Source organism: Labeo rohita, chromosome 22, assembly GCF_022985175.1.
Source record: "Labeo rohita strain BAU-BD-2019 chromosome 22, IGBB_LRoh.1.0, whole genome shotgun sequence".
In the NCBI taxonomy this organism is placed as follows: Eukaryota; Metazoa; Chordata; class Actinopteri; order Cypriniformes; family Cyprinidae; genus Labeo; species Labeo rohita.
The window spans coordinates 42,686,229-42,704,755 of NC_066890.1; the positions used below are offsets into that span (position 1 = coordinate 42,686,229).

The window sequence follows — 18,527 nt, forward strand, 5'->3', positions numbered from 1 at the left end:
GCATCTAGCGTTTCTTGTCTCTGCCATCTGTAAGCTCTTTCAGTAGTTGTGGTCTACTAAAAGCCTCAAAGGCATCAGGGCTAAAGTGAAAAGAACAAAGACACAGGTCTTTAAGAAGCTTTATTCATCCACAGGCATCTTCCCATACTCTTCTCCACTCCCTTTGCTAGGAAAGCAGTGAAGACTTGCATCGCTTCTCGTTGCCCTTCGATTGAAAATTACAACCAAAAGCCGCACAATGTGGTCATTGCATCAGCATTTCATTTTCCGAGTTGTGTATTCCAAGTTGTGTTACGGTAAAAATAGCAACAGGTAGCGGCAGTAACTCACAGAGTGAAACCATTTCACATCACCGAAAATAATGGCGCCCTCATAGTCCAAAATATGTGTAAAAAAAAAAATGTTTAAACAACGTAAATCTTTCACAGGTTTTCTACTACGTATTTCAGTAAGAGACATCATTTATGTTATGTTAAGCCATACAAGCCTTAATACCCTGGGTTCCTTTTAAAAATGTTTATTTTACATATAAACTAGGGCTCAAATTGGTCAATTTTGACTTTTTTGACCAACTAGCGGTTCACAATGACTCCAATTGCGCATAAAATACTTGGAATCCTCCAAATCAAGTCATGTGGTGAAGAAACCACCCTGACAGAGGAATGAACCACAGAGGAACAGCACTGTAAAAACATTTCTAAGTATTTGGCCCTTTTCCCAGTACAGTAAATTTTTACAGGTTGGCATAATTGTTAACACACCTGTAATGTTATTCATTCTTCATTTTCATCTCGTACATGTTTATTTCGAGGGGCCGAGGCGCCTATCGCCTTGTCTTAAGGTGCAAAAACCAGAGTAAAACAGTCACATGTTTCCTATTAAATGTGTTTTTCTTCACTTTAATCTTTTAGTGTCTGTTTTATAGACGTGATCTGTTGTTTTTCTGTAATGCATTTTATTTGGTTTTATTGAACTGTATCTAGGCAAACTTGAGATACAAAGAGACGGATCTATAAATCAAAGAATTAGCAAATTTGGACCTGATCTATCTATTCCAATTACAACTATCCTCCCATTGTCGTTTCTTGCTTCTCTGCGGAGCTTAAAGATTAATTAGAAAAGCACAGAGCTGAGAAGAGCCAAACATGCCTCAATATTCCAAGCGATCAGCACACATAAAATTCTGAGCTACAAATCTCCAAAGCAGTCCTTTTCATTGCCTTCTGCTCTTTTATGAACTGTTTTTTTCCAGTGGACCACAAACATGGCCAAACCCTGCAGGCGACACAGTGGTCTGATCAGCTCAGATGGGAATGCGAAGGGTTAAGGTCTGTTCCATAAACTCCCACTTTAGGATCTCCTCTGGCAGCCTGTGGTGGGGCTTAAAATCCTGATTTGACAGATCACATTTTACTCACAGGCACCAAGAAAATAGCCAACCACTGCCTGCACTGCGCTTCTGCTCTTTAACGTGGCAGAACACATCCCAGAGCCTTTAGATACGATGGGGACGAGGCTGAGAATGCTCATATCAGCAGTCATACTGGCATCATGGGTGCTCTCAGCATCTGAGGCACACTATCACACTCACAGGCATCACAGACTGGAGGATGTAGCACTTACTGAGGAAATCGATGTAAGGGCACAGAGGAATAAGGTAAATTTTGAGCTTTTATTCAGGCTGATAGAACACAAAATTTAGAAGTAGGTTTGCTTTTGTCTACTGCTTGTGCAATTTATATATGCGTTTTATTTTTGGGCTAATTGATTTAATTTGTGATTAGTGTAATTGAGTTTGTTCCAACTTTAACATTAAACTAAGTCCTAAATGACACATAAAATCTAGTACAATACATAAAACTAAAAACTAAAAATTATCTATTATAATTAAAAATTACTTACAATAAATGTGCTAAACTGCCTTAATATATATTTTTAAAAACATTATTAGTGTTAGTTTGTCCTTCAATTAATAGTTACATAACTAACGATTCAAAATTGCACGTTTATTCACATTTCGACTAGACTAAGTCGCTTTTGAAATGTTTTTGCTTTAGCTTAACTAAATTATACTGCACATTTACGTTTACAGGTTTCCATATGTTACTCTTTAAATTCACATGACTTCCGTACACTGACCGCTTTGAAAGCGTACAGTTTTGTTCAAATAAACAAAACTCAACAGCTGCCCGGCACTGTGTGGAGGCTCTCTGATTAGTCAGCAATCTGTTCTGGAGGAGTTCCCTCAGGCTCAAATTCTCCCACCCACAGCTTCACGCTAACTCATGGGGTCAGACACTGTCAGGGTGATTTAACAGATGCCTGAAGAAACACAGGTCCAAACAGATGCTCGTCCTAACAAGCCGATGGAGATAACAGTGTTTCGTGAACAGGATGTAAAAAGAGTAGTTGACTCCAAAAATAAGCTGTCGTCGGTTTCTCACCCTCATGTTATTGTAAACCCTCACGTTATGACTTTCTTTCATCCGTGAAACCCAAAAGGAGAAGACTGTTTTCCATGCACTGAGGTGTCCAGTCTTTAAAAAGGACGCAGATGTGCCTCAAAAGTGTCATTAAAAACTCCTGTAGTTTATTTCACATAATCTGATGCAATACGAGAGCATTCCGTAATTAGATACACATTTAGGAAAAATCACAAGAATATTGTCTGTGGTTGGCGCTTGAAAAAAACAGCCATGTTTTGGAATGCTACTCAATGATCCAGATGCAATGGTAAACAACTCAATGGAGTGGAATATTGTGAGTAAATAAGATAAACGTCAATGTTTTTTCATTTAAAGCTCTCGAAATGGCTTCAGATGACTGAGATAAAGCTCGAAAACAGTCAGATTGTGAGATATAAACTCAAAATTGTAGGTAAATAGTGTAAAAAAAAAAAAAGTTAACTGTTACAATTCTGACTTTTCTCGCAGTTGTAAGTTTACATCTCGCAATTCTGACATTTTTTTCAGAATTGCGAGATATAGTCAGAACTGAGAGAGATAAATTCGCAATTCTAAATTTTTTCTCAAAATTGAGTATTTATATCTTGCAATTCGGACTTTATAACATCCAACTGTGAGTTATAAAGTCAGAATTGTGAGATATATATTCGCAATTGTAGGTAAATAGTGTAAAAAGTTAACTGCTATTATTTGCCTCACAATTCTGACTTTTCTGGCAGTTGTGAGTTAACATCTCGCAATTTTGACTTTTTTTTTCAGAATTGCAAGTTATGTAGTCAGAATTGTGGGATATAAACTTACAATTGCAGGTAAATAGTGTTTTTTCCTCTTCTGAATTGGACTTTGTAATTCACAACTGCAAGTTTATCTCTCACAATTCTGAGAAAAGTAGTCAGAATTGCGAGGTAAACGTCAAAAGTGTGAGACATAATCTCGCAACTGTGAGAAAAAAAGTCATAATTACCTTTTTTAATCTTTTATTTAGTGGTGGAAACAAGCTTCCGTATACAGGCTTTTTATCCCCCGAATTCTGAGTTTTTTCCTAACAATTCCGAGTTTATTTCGCAATTCTGACTTTTCTAAGAATTGTGACATATAAACTCGCAATTGCGAGTTTCTAAACTCCAATTCTGAGGCTGAAAAAGCCTGATAATTTCTTACAAATGAGTTGATATCTCACAATTCTGAGACAAGCAGCCAGAATTGCAAGATTTCACCTCGCAATTTGGAGAAAAAGGCAGAATTAGCTTTTTTAAAATCTTTTATTCAGTGGCAGAAACAGGCTTATATGGAAGCCCATTTCCGCCAGTGAATAAATTTTTTTTTTAAATAATTGCAACTTTTTATCTCGCAATTTAGATTTTTTTGCGTGATATAAACTTGCCATTCTGACTTGCCATTTTTTCGCTGAATTGTATTTGTGTCTGACAATTCAGACTTTTTTCTCAGAATTGCGAGTATAAACTCGCAATTGTGAGTTATAAAGTCCCATTCCGAGGTTGAAAAAGACTGATAATTTCTCACAATTGCGAGTTGATCTCTCACAATTCTGAGACGAGTAGTCAGAATTGTGACAAAAAAAGTCAGAATTGCAAGATTTAACCTTGCAATTGAAAGAACAAAAGTCAGAATTACCTTTTTTAAATATTTTATTTAGTGGCAGAAACAGGTTTATATGGAAGCTCGTGAATAAAAAAGAAAAAAAAAAAAAAAGATAACTGCGACTTTTTATCTTGCAATTCTGACTTTTTTACTCTGAATTGTACTTGTATCTCACAACTCTGACTTTTTCTCAAAATTGTGAATATATATCTCCGACTAATTCTGACTTTTTTCTCAGAATTGTGAGATATAAATTCGTAATTGCGAGTTACTAAGTCCAATTCTGAGGTTAAAAAACACTAATAAATTCCCAGAATTGTGAGTTTATATCTCGCAATTCTGACTTTGTTTCTCAAAATTGTGAATTTAAATCTTGCAATTTTTATTTTTATGTTGCAATTGCGTTTATATCACACAATTCTGAGTAAAAAAAAAAAACTGTAGTTTATATCTCGCAATTCTGACTTACTTGATAACTTGCAATTGCGAGTTTATATCTCATAATCCTCATAAAAATATAAACTCTCAATTGTGAGAATAAATGCAAAGTTTGACATGGAAATGCTGGGAAGCTTAATTATTGAGGTTCACTCTGAATGTGGCATTCTTGTAAAAAAAACAAAAAACACATGTACTAACTAATGAAGCCATTTTACAGAGAGCGACAGATGACAGCTACGCCCTTCTGCCTGCCGACACTCCTGATGACTCTGGCTCAATGCCACCCGTAGGAGACCCTTCAGGTAATGAACAACTGACGCCTGGTCAGCTGTCTGAAAGGAATGAATGATGGGCTCTGTTTAAAAGAGCATTTACTGACTTTGTCATTTCGTTCATGAGCTATGTCTATGATGAGTGGTACATGGTAAAATTTCATTAGCTTGTCTGTTTTAAATAAAACCTTGCACATGTTCCAGACCTTCCAACTTGTCTACTCTGTGTTTGTCTAACTGGATCTGTCTACTGCGAGGAGGTCGACCCAGATATGACATCAGTGCCTGCTCTGCCAAAGGAGACGAACTACCTCTACGCTCGCTACAACAAGATCAAAAAGATAACAGCCAAAGATTTCGGAGATATCGGTGAGTCCTTCCTGACTTGACTTGCTCTGGCATTCTCGTTGACCGCCCTTTTCTGTTGGGGGAACAAATATGATTCTTGCGGACAGGATAAGAGATTACGCCTAAGGAAAGCAGGAGGCAAACAGCTGCTTCTTTTCAGACAACAACCCAGAATCCATTTCACCCAAAAGATTTCCAACTGTTAAGGGACAAGATATCTAAACCGCAACGTGATCTTCATTCCGTTGCATGAAGACATTGATCACATTTCTGAACCGCAACATCCTACAAAACACGTGTGTTGACAAGAACTTGCACATGTGGAAAACTATTCTATCTGCAGCAGTGCATCATGGGTAAAACAACATTAGCTAGATGAAAAAGTAAACACCTTTAGGGGCCTCACGCATCAAGGGCTTTCAAAACACTATAATATTGTCCTGTAAATCAAAATGAACAGAAATCCAACATAACTAACAAACAGATGTGCAGTCCCCTGGCAAAGTTTGTTTGATAATTTGTTGAATACATAAAGGATACGCACAGCTGATGCTAATGAAAAACCACAAGAAATAAAAAAATTTACCACATGGATAGCAAGAGTGCACTTTCCGAGCCAAACTGTCTGTCTTACTGAAAAATAAAGCCTCCAAAGGGGTGTTTTTGCAGTGATGCCATAGAAGAACCATTTTTGGTCCCCCAAAGAAGTTCTTAAAAGAATTTGAAGAACATTTTAAAAATCTAAAGAAACGTTTCTGCATTTGAAAGGTTCCATGGATGTTCTTCATAGAACCATCAATGCCAATAAAGAACCTTTATTTTTAAGAGTGCATGTTAACCTTCACATTACCAGTTGAATGCTCTTCTGTTTATTTCCATTCATCTACCGTAGTGACTCTGAAGAGAATCGACTTCACTGGAAACATCATTTCTGAGATCGAAGATGGTGCATTTTCTAAGCTCACCATGCTAGAGGAGCTCTCGCTTGCCGAAAACCAACTGGTCAAGCTACCAATCCTACCGGCGAAATTGGTCTCCTTCAATGCTAATCACAACAAACTGAGGACCAAAGGAATCAAGGCGAACGCTTTCAAGGTAAAGAGCCACAAATTCCAGTACCTTTTTGGGCGTGCTGCTTTTCTAGATGTTCTGAAGTGACATTTTCAAAGGTTTCACCATTTTTAGACAGAACACCCTACTGAATTAAATTAAGCAAGACTGACTTGCAATTCTGATCTTCTTTGCTTCCAGAAATTGAACAAACTTGCACATCTGTATCTTGCTCACAATGAACTGGAGGCTGTTCCTTTCATTCCAGAAACGGTCCGAACACTTCACCTTCAGGTTAGAAAGTTAAGCATGCTTTGGTTGCTAGCAAGTCTGCACAGAAATGTCTTGAAAAAACTGTAAACCCCTCCATTGCTGTGTTTTCAGAACAATAACATTTCCAGCTTGACCGTGGACACCTTCTGCAAAAGTAACGACACGTACTACATCCGCCCCAACATGAACGAGATCCGTATAGACGGAAATCCCGTCAACCTCGGCCAGTACCCCAACAGTTTCATATGCCTGCAGTCTCTGCCAATTGGGCGATACCAATGAAAACCTAATGATTAGGTACTCCACAGTGAGAAGTCCTTGGATAGCCAATGACGATGGCTAAAACCAAGAAGCAAAAGTAATACCATGAGAATCTGTATTATATATCTAATTATGTAACAGCTGCCCAAACACTTAGATTTTCTATTGATACTGACTTTGTAGATGAACCTGAACCACAAGTCTTTGAAAGAACAACGTTACATCCATTGTAAATAACCACTGGAGGCTACTGCTCAGTAAAATGTGAGATCATGAAAAGCTGCAGTCAAGCTTCTAGTATTCCTCAGAACTCTGTGAATTTCTGACACCTTCTAGTACTGTTAAAAATGTCTTACTTTGGCTGAAATTGAGATGCCTGCTAAGTTAATTAGAGGGCCAGGAACTCATTCCGAGTTCCAAGTCACTGATCTTTCCCAGCTGACTTTTACTTTAATATTTTGGATATTATTTATATGCTAAATTTGTAATTACTACCTATGTGTGAATTAAACATAAATAGACTGTACAGTAAAACATTGTATGAAATCAACATATTACGTTCACTTTTTAGTTGTTCAAATACACTTTTTTTCTAAAAAAACTGGTGACTAGTTTGCTTTTATCTTTTACAACAACTGTGTCAGACTGCAGTTAAAGCATTAAAAAAAGCAGTTCCAAAAAGAGACCAAAACAACTGTCTGCAAATTGCAAACCAATCAAACCCAAAGATCGTGCACGCAGAAAGTTCTGGAAAAAGTGGGGTAATATTGTTCCATTTAACGGGCCAAATTGGCAGCCATTACAGCACAATGGTCCAAGCAAATAATGGAATGTTTTTCATACTGACTCAAAGGCTTCATTCCCAAACTTTCACTGCCATCGAGTCATGGAATTTGTTCCCAATCTGGCATTCAGCAATCTTTCTCATACTTATGAAAGTCTTACGATTTGTACACATTAGGGAGAATTATGAAAAAAAACTCACAAGATAAATAAAAATGGAGAACTAATGGAGAACATATAAATTTTTCTCAAAGGAATTAAATCTAAAGAAATCAGGTGTCTTTGGACAGACACTGGTGTAAATACTCATATTCCTTCTACAACTTATTGTAGTATTAACTTATTATATTATATGGCTTTTTGTAAGTTTCAGGAAGTCCAGAAGCCCCCTTTTTTCGTAAGTTTGTGTGTAGCTGTGACTGGATTTTGGCTTTTGTGATCAATGAGAATGTCATGATAACATTCTCTGTATTCAAGTATTTGTGCCCGTACATAGTTGGTTGCGCACTTTATCCCTTGCTTCTATTGCTGGTTACCTGGAAGTGCTGAAAGGTTTGACGTCTCTCCTCACATCTCTCGGAGAACGTCCTCAAGGTTCTAAAGAACAAGAGAAGATCTTTGGTGTCCTCCACTCTGCAAACAAAACAGTACTGTTACATTAACACCCCAGAACAGCCAACACTGTATTGCTTACGAACAATTTGGTGAATTCTTATCCAGTTATCTTCAAGAATCTTTAGAAATGACAGGGAAATGTCCTCCTTGATGTACAATTCAGAATTGAATATACAAGGATAAACTGCGTATTTGTGTTTAATTCCCTTCACAGGCTGACGTTACGAGACATTTTGAGATTTTCCATAGATTTACCAGGGGCCCAGAAATTGTGGCACAGTACACAACTTTCCATGACTCTCGAGTCTTGTGTGTGAAAGGCCAGTGTTGTAATGAGTGATGGAAAAATGGTAAGTCTCTCATAACTAAATGGATCAACTCCAAGAGTAAAAGACAGCAGCTTAATGGCAAGAGCTGGAGAAAAGGCGCCCTGAGAATATCTGAACACCACGCAACTAATGCCCGTCTTAAATTTTTGGGATTTGTGTGAGCTGACAGTTTACAAACATTAATCAGCCATCTGGTTTGACTGACATCTAATGCCGTTTAAAAGAAACCACAGACAAATCACCCTCGATGACGGATCTCATTTTGTAATGCAGGCAATTTCTATCGTATGCATTTTAGATTTGTTGATTGGGGTCCTTGAATCCGAAAAAGTCATTTTAAACTACGCTTTCTTAGAATGCTAACCTTTTAAGGTTAACAGACTAAACATTTCGAATGCCAGGATCGCTTTAGAGAGCAATTAATGGCAAATCCATGTTTGGCTCCTTTTTATAAATTCACTAAATTTGTCCCTTCGGTTTTTCTCATTTGCCTGGTTATGCTGCCAAGAATCGGAGCCATGTACTAATATTAGACGTATAGGTTCCAAAAAACTAATTTATTATGTCTATCTGTGCGGTTGTGCTTTGTTTCAACCTTCACACTTGTCAAAAATCCACACATCAACAACAGAACGAAAGTTGCAAACTTTTGAGAATACAGTAAAACTCAACATTTTAGCTCTTAAAAACTTTCTCCCCAGACATGCCTGAATCCACTTATGTACCTGACCACAAGAGCGCTCAAAAAATTCTTCTTAAGTTTACATGGACCATAATGGTTATAAAATGCGTCTTCCTGAGACGCAGAGACAACTCAGACTTATGCGAGAATCATTATCTCCAGTATTTTTCCGACCCTCTCGTGCCAGGACAGACTCTCAGACCAGACAATATGATCCAGATGTACATTCAGCGACCAGGAAGCTGGCTGCACTTTAGAAAACAAACCCAAACAAATCGCCGCCAAAACAGCAGCGTTTCTTCAAACTGTAATTTGTCATCGCAGCCAAAAAAAAAATCCTGTGGAACAACTGTAGGAGATCTTATACTAGTAGTGGTAGTAGTATACTTCATTGTCCTCAAAAGTAAATTTGTTGTGGACTAAATGTTGCTGTAAACATACAATAAACAATACATAAAAACAAGATAACCTCAAAATAAAATCAATATGAACTCTTGTTTAATAAACACACTGATACAGGTACAAAGGATTTCTTATATCGATTTAACTTACACATTGGGACGTTATATCTTCTACCAGAAGGAAGCAATTCATACTGTAAATACAAGAAATGAGTCTGATCACTAAGAATCCTCTCTGCCTGATTGAGAACACATTTCTCATATAAAACCTGAAGGTTACACTGTTCACCATGCCCAACAATTCTCCATGCTGTCAGTAAACAGGTGCATCAACTTACATTTAAACTGTGCTGACAGGTTGCCAAACAATACTGTGATACCGTACCTAACAATGCTTTCCAAAACAGCTTTATAAAACATCATAAAATTCTTATTTACTCCATAGAGACATAACCTACGTAAGAAATACAATCTCTGTTGTAGACGAGTGCAAACCCATTCAGTGTGCGTTTTCCATGTAAGTGAATTATCTATGTATACACCCAAATACTCTGAAATGCAAACAAATTCATTGGTAATTCAAATGTACGAGTGTAATGCATTCACATTTCAAGTACTATTTTGTAGATTAAGAGATTTACAGTGATAACTAGAGGGTTGTTGGTTTGAATCTCTGGAAAATACATATGTGTGGTTCCAAGAAACAAATCCATCATAAAGGCATTTTAGCTTCAATCTGTCATTTCTGGCCAAATTATAAGTCAATAATCAATAATAAGTAATGTTATGTAGATTGAGAGATCTACAGTGGTAACCAGAAGGTTGTTGGTTTCAACCTCTGATAAACACGTGTGACCTTGGACCACAAAACCAGTCTTAAGTCGCTTGGGTCTATTTGTAGCAATAGCCAAAAATACATTGTATGGGTCAAAATTATTTTTCTTTTATGCCAAAAATCATTAGGAAATTAAGTAAAGATCATGTTTCATGAAGATTCCTACCGTAAATATATAAAAACTTAATTTTTGATTAGTAATATGCATTAGTAAAAGCTTCATTTGGACAACTTTAAAGGTAACCCTCTCAATATTTTGATTTTTTTGCACCAAAATAGTTCAAATAGTTGTCGGCCAAATGTTGTCCTATTCAAACAAACCATACATCAATGGAAAGCTTTCATATGACGTATAATGCTCAGTTTATAAAAATTGACCCTTATGACCGGTTTTGTGGTGCAGGGTCACATATGTGTGTTCGTAAGAAAAAAATCCATCAAACTGTCACTTCTGTCCAAAATATCAGTCCATAATCAATTATAATAATAAGTAATATTATGTAGATTGAGAGATCTACAGTAGCAACCAGAAGGTTGTTGGTTTCAATCTCTTAAAAACACACGTGTGTTTGTAAGAAAAAAACTGTCAAACTGTCACTTCTGGCTAAAATATCAGTCCATAATCAATAATAATAAGTAATATTATGTAGATTGAGAGATCTATAGTGGTAACCAGAAGGTTATTGGTTTGAAATTCTGGAAAACAGATCAAATAACAACTACCAAGTCCCATAAAGCTACTGTGCAACATGAAAGGATAAACAAGCGAACCATAAGCATGAATCTTCCTTACTGGAAGTCACAAGTTCAGACTTTGACTCTCTTTTGCAATATATTATAAGTATGCTGTACAACACATAATCTAAATAACCTAACCTTCTAATTATCTCAGCTGTGTTCTCTGTGGTTTGCTAGATACGTCAACATCAAAAGGTGTTACTTTAATGGGAAGTGTTGTGCTGTTCTTGTTCAAGTAATAACAGAAGACAGAACTGCACTTCAGACCAAAAGAATGTTTAACACTATAAACCAACAGATACACCAAATAAATTGACCTACGACAACAACGGCTTTCATCTCTGAGGTCTCTGGTGGAGTTGCCTGTACAGACTGTCCTGTCTCACAGTCCTGTGCGACCTTCAGGTGGTCCACATGTTCACTTTTTACAGTGCACACACACTGTGGGGTGCTGTTGGCTGTCAATGACTCGCTGGTGCCATGTGTTGACAGTTTAATGAGCGAGACATGTTACGGACCGTCAACACAGCGCTTTTAAACATTAAATCCACACATCATTATGTTGGGCGTTGCGTTCTTCTGGACTCAGATGATTGAACCTCATTATAGCACCGGCAGAGCAACCATCTATAGTTTAGAAAGACAGATTATTCCGCCAACACACAAAAAAAAACTGTTCCTGCTTGAAGCTGCTCTGCAAGAGCTTTACCACAAACACAAAACAAATAAAATGGAACAGAACCAATAATAAAATAAAACAGAACAGGATACAGCAACAGAAGATAACAGAATAGAACAAAGCAGAACAAACACAATAGAACTGATAGAACAAATCATGCGATACAGAACTAAGAGAACAAATCATAAAAAAGCAGAAACAAATAAAACAGAATACAATAGAACAAGGCAGAAAAAAACAGAATAAAACAATGAACAATACAACAGAACAGAACTTAGAATAGAACAGAACAGGATAGAATAAAATCTTTCGCAAGTGATCTGATGAGAAGATGAACCTACCACAGATATGAACCACATGCCTAATGACCAGAGACGTTTATTTGTTAATTTGGTCAGGACCGTGAATAAACAAATCATTTAGCTGCAAGTATAACAGAACCCCCTCAAACACATAAACAAAGCCCTTATTTGTCCAACGATGGAATATTTTGGAGGTTCTGTTGCATTTCGCTCGAACACTGCCTCATATAAAAGATTCTCAAGAGCACATCATTGTCAGTCAATCAGCTGGCAGTGGGATCTAACCTGACCTCGCAATACTTGTCAATCAGTCCTCAATGAGAAAAAACTATCTCTGTGGGAACCCACGTTGTGTTAGAAAGAGCTGGTCAGGGTTCACACAGCATCTTGCTAGAGCCACACGGATACATTCATTTCCCTTGTATGGAGTTTTGTTTGGATTTTTGTCTTTTTACAAGACTAACATAAAGCAGAACCCTCTTCTATGGTGTCTGGGAATTCATTTTCCTGATGCTTACTTACACTGTAGGTTTTATGTTGTGTAACCTATTACACAACCTGGATTTTCTCCAAATGGGATTTCTGTTAATTACGCAAACAAACAAGATCCAAAATTTTGTGAAGAGTAGAAATTATCCATGGAATCCACTTACCTTTAAAAATAAATGTTAAAAGTAATTACACTAAAGGAGGAGTTTGCCCAAAAAATAAATTGCTAAGGTCATCCAAGATGTAGATGAGTTTGTTTTTTCATCAGAACAGATTTGGAGAAATTTAGCAGTTTTATCAATGCATCCTCTACAGTGAATGGGTGCCGTCAGAATCAGTGATGGCATTATTACGGCATTACTTTTTTCAGCAACAAGTAATTCAAAGAATTGCAGTTTTCCCATTACAACGCCATTACTGTCACTGACAATAAAATGCTGCATTACTATAATTGAGCTCACTGAAGTGGTTTTCATCCGAGTAAGCTCTCTCTCAGCCATAGGACCTGCAAAGCTGTGCATCGAATCGCATTCTTCTTTTAAAGTAAATTCTGGCACATTCCTCTCAGTGCGTCTTCTTCCAGAAACTAAATGTAGCAGAGATGAACTTGATGAATGTTCACGTTTGTTTACAGAGGCGATGTGGGTGTTTACCTATGTCTGTGCGGCTCACATGAATGTTTAAATTTTGAAAAGCGGAGCCGCTCGTGGGTGTAATTACATTAGAAATAATACGTTTAGACTGGAAAAACTGGAGCTTGCGTTCAGTTTACTTTATCAAAGAATATTTGTTTTTTGACGTGACTTACTTCAGTAGACATTTTTCAAGCTTTCAAGCTTTCTATACATATATTTCTCACGTTGAGATTCAGGTTGTTTTATTGGTGACAGAGACCGAGACGGCAGAGAGCACACCCTGTTTATTTTCTCTACAAAAGCACATTGTTTTGTTGTTATTATGACTATACACAAATAAACGCAGACCCTCTACAGTCTGAAATGATACCTTATTCTTATCTGTATGATAAAAAATGACGGAGTATTTTTAGTTCTTTTCGTTGTCATCGAGAAAAAAAACGAGACAGACTGCACTGGTGTGGTCTTCGACCCCAGAGGGGTGTTTTTCATGTCCGCGGATTGAAGCGACCCCAATAACGTGATATTTGGCCCCGGGAAGGTGTTTTTTTAAAGTAACACAATAGTCACTTTCCCTGGTAATTAGTTACTTTTATAATGATGTAGTTCAGTTACTAACTCTGTTACTATTTGTGAGAAGTAACTATAACTAGTTACTTTTTTAAAGTAACATGCCCAACTATGGTCAGAATTAGAGTCCAATCCACAAGTACTCCACACTCCAGACCATCAATTAACATCTTGTGAAGTGGAAAACTGTGTTTATAAGAAACAAATCCATTACAAAGGCATTTTAACTTTAAACCATTGCTTCAGGTCAAAATGTAATCAATAACACTTTCTCCACTGAAAAGGTCCATTCTCTGTTGTCCTGTCGCATCAAAATGCACATATTAGAACTGTTTTCACTTGTAAACGATGCTTGATCTGTGCATATTTCTCTCCTGATTCAGACAAGAACATTTTTTCATTAGAATAAGCCATACTATGGTAGAGGACACACAAGTTTGCCCAAAGCAATGGTTTAATGTTAAAAACGCCATAATGACGTCTTAATTTGTCACTTCACTAGACATTAATTAATGGACTGGAGTTTGGACTCTCATTGGTCACGTACACACTGCAAGTTTCAGGAGTGACAACTGCAATTAAATGCGGGAGTGAGTAGCAGTCACTCCGGCATTTGTTATCATAGCAACATTTTGGCGTCTTGCGGGAGTGACTAAGAATTTTGCCCTTTTGGCAAAAGACTCTTTAAATAAACTACCTCTGATAGACGCGCTGTGTTTTGTTTATGCTCGGGAGGCTGCTTTAGAGAGAGCTGTCTTGCAGTGTTGCCATGTCCTCATATTTACAAGTGCTTTTAGGCATGTTGTTTGGTCTGAGCTCATAAAGGTAGGCACTCTATGGAGTTAACAATGTGGTCTGTTGCGGATAAGAGATATATGATTTTTTTGGTGTTATAAAACAAAAAGCATTTGGGTGATTTTTTTGTGCTTGTCCTTGTTTGTTGGTTTTTCTCTATGAAGATCTGCCAACACTGACACTTTACCACAGGGCTCGTGAGCGCAACTAGCCCCATTTCAAAATGTGCTAAGGTTAGGACTTTCACTGTTATTTTCTTGCATCCTACATATGGACGAAGACACATTTCTGATGCGTGTTCCGTACACAGCACATAGAATTTCTGTAAGTGCAGTTGTCACTCCTGTATTTTAGTGAATTATGTGTGTACAGAACACAATTAAAGGAGAAGTCCACTTCCAGAACAAAAAATTGACAGATAATGTACTCACCCCTTGTCATCCAAGATGTTCATGTCTTTCTTTCTTCAGCCGTAAAGAAATTATGTTTTTTGAGGGAAACATTTCAGGATTTTTCTCCATATAATGGACTGATATGGTGTCTGATTTTGAACTTCCAAAATGCAGTTTAAATGCGGCTTCAAACGATCCTAAATGCGTTTGTAAACGATCCCGGTTTACAAACGATTTTATTTTCATAAAAATAATACAATTTCTATACTTTTTAATGTCAAATGCTCGTCTTGTCTCGTTCTGCCTAAACAGTTTTTTTTTTCCAGTTCATGACAGTTAGGGTATGTCGAAAAAATCCCTATATCGCTGTTTTACCTTTTTTGTTAAGGGTGTTTAATCTGCTTTGCATGCTTACTTTGCAAAGACTGGGTCTTTACTTCTGCAGTGATGCAGAAGATGTGATTTTTAAATTATTTTTTAAGTTGAGGGAGAAAATACGAGTTTTTGAGCGTTTCTGATTAAAAAGTATTTGAATTGTATTTTTTTAATAAAAATAGCCAATCAATTCACTAGATATGATTTGAAACCACATTTAAACTGCATTTTGACAGAACGAGACAAGACAAGCATTTAAAATTAAAAAGTATAGAAATTGTATTATTTTTATAAAAATAACCGATCGTTTCGCTAGATAAGACCCTTCTTGCTTGGCCAGGATCATTTACAACCGCATTTGGGATCGTTTGAAGCCGCATTTAAACTGCATGTTAGAAGTTCAAAATCGGGGCATTCCCCCGATTGTTATTTCTCTCAAAAAACATAATTTCTTTATGGCTAAAGAAAGAAAGACATGAACATCTTAGATGACAAGGGGGTAAGTACATCTGGAAGTGGACTTCTCCTTTAAAACACAAACACGCTAATGATATTAAAGCAGTTACCAATCATCACTCTACCTGGACACAAATGCCGAGAAATCTTTAAATTCAACACCATCCACAACGATATTGAGCTCTGTAACTCTCCTGAGCAGTGCATCATCCTCCTGTTAAAAAAAAAAAAAAAAACAGGAGTTAGACAAGATCATAAATGATCTCAAAAAACAGTCTTAAACTGATCTGCTTTTGTGCATTTTTTATATTACCTGTCATGAGACTGACGGTTTATGGGATTCCCTCTCTTCTGGAAAAAACCTTTTTTTGTTGTTGTGAAGTCTGGAGCACGAATCTGCTTTAATTTCTTTACATGCGTGATATAATGCTTCAAACTTATAATCAACTATTCTCACGGTAAAGATTTAAAATTTGTAAAGACTTCAGTGTGACTCATCTTTGGATGTTCAAACATAAATAAAACCTTCATCTTCAGAGTCATTTGTTGATCTCCCCACAAGCTGCCAGTTTAAAATAACTAAAGTTTTTAAGGGTGCCATCAGCCACCAGCCAAAAAAATTCTGTTCTGAATGATTTAATGCAACTATGTAAATATTTGTGCTAGGGAGGTCCCTCAAAGAGCTGGATTTATGCTTGTCATGAAAATTTTAGAGAACCGAGAAAAACTGGTAGAACTATAAATGCCAAGACTAATCCACTAAAGAGACGTTTTAAGACTAGTGCACAAATCTCAGATGCTGAAAGAACGGCACAGTCAAAATGGAGACATGCTGCCCTCTAGTGCTGAGTATAAGAATAAACATCACAGGCTTCATCACTGGTTCCAAAAACCATGGACTGCATGGAGTTTAAATGATTGAAGATGATATGTGAGAATTTCAGCACTTAACAACCATCTTTTCTTAAGAAAAACTGAACGGCACTTGATAATACAAAACACTTATCTGATCACTGATCACTTACCTTTCTCCCCAACAAGCATTACACAGACTATACAGAATACTTAGGGATCAGGATTTAAACAAACCCCTAACCATAAGTATAAGATTTTGAAGGCCATGGTTGCAACAAACCGTTTGTGAAAAACAAATCCATCGTTAAGGCATCTTAACTTTAAACTGTTGCTTTTGGCCAAAATATGAATCCATATTCCATAATAATGCTTCCTCTCCTTATTCATCTGAAACACCTTTTCGACTGGAAAAAGCAATATTAAGGATAGACAACTAGCATTTTGTTGGAACCAGTGGTCTTAATGATGGATTTGTTTAAAAACACATTTTTTAATTGGAAATTAATGGATGGGAGTGGTGTAGATTACTTGTGGATTATTGCAATGTTTTTATCAGATGTTTTGACTTTCCATGCTGTTTTGGATCCATTGGATCCACTGGTGAGCAAGTGATGTAATGTTAAATTTGTCCAACTTTGTTCCAAGAAACAAACGTATCTACATATTTGATGGCCTGAAGGTGAGTACATTTTCACCAAATTTTCATTTCTAAGAAAGCTCTAAAACAAAACGTTTTCTCTACCTAACAGGTTTGTTGCAATCAGTTGCAGGGTGTGTATATCTTAAGCCCTAAAGCATATAACTTATATACACTCATCTGGCAGGAGGAATATTTAAAATACCCTGATTTGCATAAAGAGTTATTTATTTTGCATGCATTTTGGAAGCATGTGTTCATTTCAATAAATAATTCTATTAAGTGCATGCATAAATATTTAGTGGCTTCTTTGTACCTGAATCTCAGTCACTGCAAATTCAACCTGGAACAAAAGTACACTGCAGTGACCTGCAAGTCTGAGCTGCTGTACAAGTTTTCTTTCACCTGAAAAGACAACCGAAGTTCATATACAGCCCAGATGAATTTTTCTAAATCAAGAAACTATAAAATTGATATTAATTATTTTGTATTTAAGAACACTATTTCAAAAAAACTCACTTTTGTGCAGTGTTTTCACAAAACACTCATTTAGAGCAATCCCGTTGATTTCTGTCTGTCGTCTGAGGTCTTTTTCCAGCTCTCTGACTTCTGTGATCAGCTTTGAAAGAGTGTGTTTCTGTGCTCCTCCCCTTTCCTCACAGACTGACTTTCTGAAAGAAAAATATAATTCAGTTCCTCCAGTCTTCAAGCGAACCATTTATCCTGAAAGATTTCACATCACAATAAGACATTGTGGGTTTTTTTTTTTTTTGTTTTTTTTTTTAGCTTTTTCCATTTTTAGTCCAGTTTACATTCCCTTATTACACAAAATAAAATCCAATGAAAGGTAGTCCATACTAACAGCTCCCGCTGTAGTCGATCTCCATGCTCTATGAAAATGGACCGTAAAGTCTCCTCCTGTTCAGCCTCCAGCATTTCAATTTCCTGCTCGAGCATCTGGATCTCTTCCTCATATTTCTGCTCCATTATCTTCCTCAACCGACTAAAAAGCAGTTTATTAAAATGCATATAGAGAGAGAGAGAGAGAGAGATAAATACATTTTATATTACTTCATAATTCACATAATATACATAATAACTACACTTGCATTCCAGTATAGTTTTAATATGCAAACGTCCTAATTAATCATAGATAATAACTTATCTAACTAATATGTAACATTATTAAGTAAATTTTAGGGCATACACCTGGCATTACACTCAAAAACCTTTTTACAAATGTATCA

The 18,527-nt window shown here is 36.7% G+C and overlaps 2 protein-coding genes across 3 annotated transcripts in view; one reads left to right on the forward strand and one right to left on the reverse strand.

The window, feature by feature from the left end:
- Window positions 1–18,527, reverse strand: part of cenpp (centromere protein P) — an 87,577-nt gene that overhangs the window by 57,927 nt on the left and 11,123 nt on the right. For both annotated transcript variants that reach the window (XM_051094195.1, XM_051094194.1), the window contains exons 2-6: window positions 18,143–18,283; window positions 17,800–17,951; window positions 17,597–17,685; window positions 15,914–16,002; window positions 8,032–8,128 (exon numbers count right to left, since the gene is read on the reverse strand). In XM_051094195.1, coding sequence (XP_050950152.1) covers window positions 8,032–8,128; window positions 15,914–16,002; window positions 17,597–17,685; window positions 17,800–17,951; window positions 18,143–18,267 — 552 coding nt within the window. In that variant the 5' untranslated portion in view covers window positions 18,268–18,283. The remainder of the gene's footprint in view (window positions 1–8,031; window positions 8,129–15,913; window positions 16,003–17,596; window positions 17,686–17,799; window positions 17,952–18,142; window positions 18,284–18,527) is intronic.
- On the forward strand, window positions 1,360–7,287 carry ogna (osteoglycin, paralog a). Its single transcript, XM_051094193.1, has 6 exons — window positions 1,360–1,657; window positions 4,726–4,810; window positions 4,985–5,149; window positions 6,021–6,223; window positions 6,380–6,472; window positions 6,563–7,287. The coding sequence occupies exons 1-6, from the start codon at window positions 1,505–1,507 to the stop codon at window positions 6,731–6,733; spliced, it is 870 nt and encodes a 289-aa protein (XP_050950150.1). The 5' UTR covers window positions 1,360–1,504; the 3' UTR covers window positions 6,734–7,287.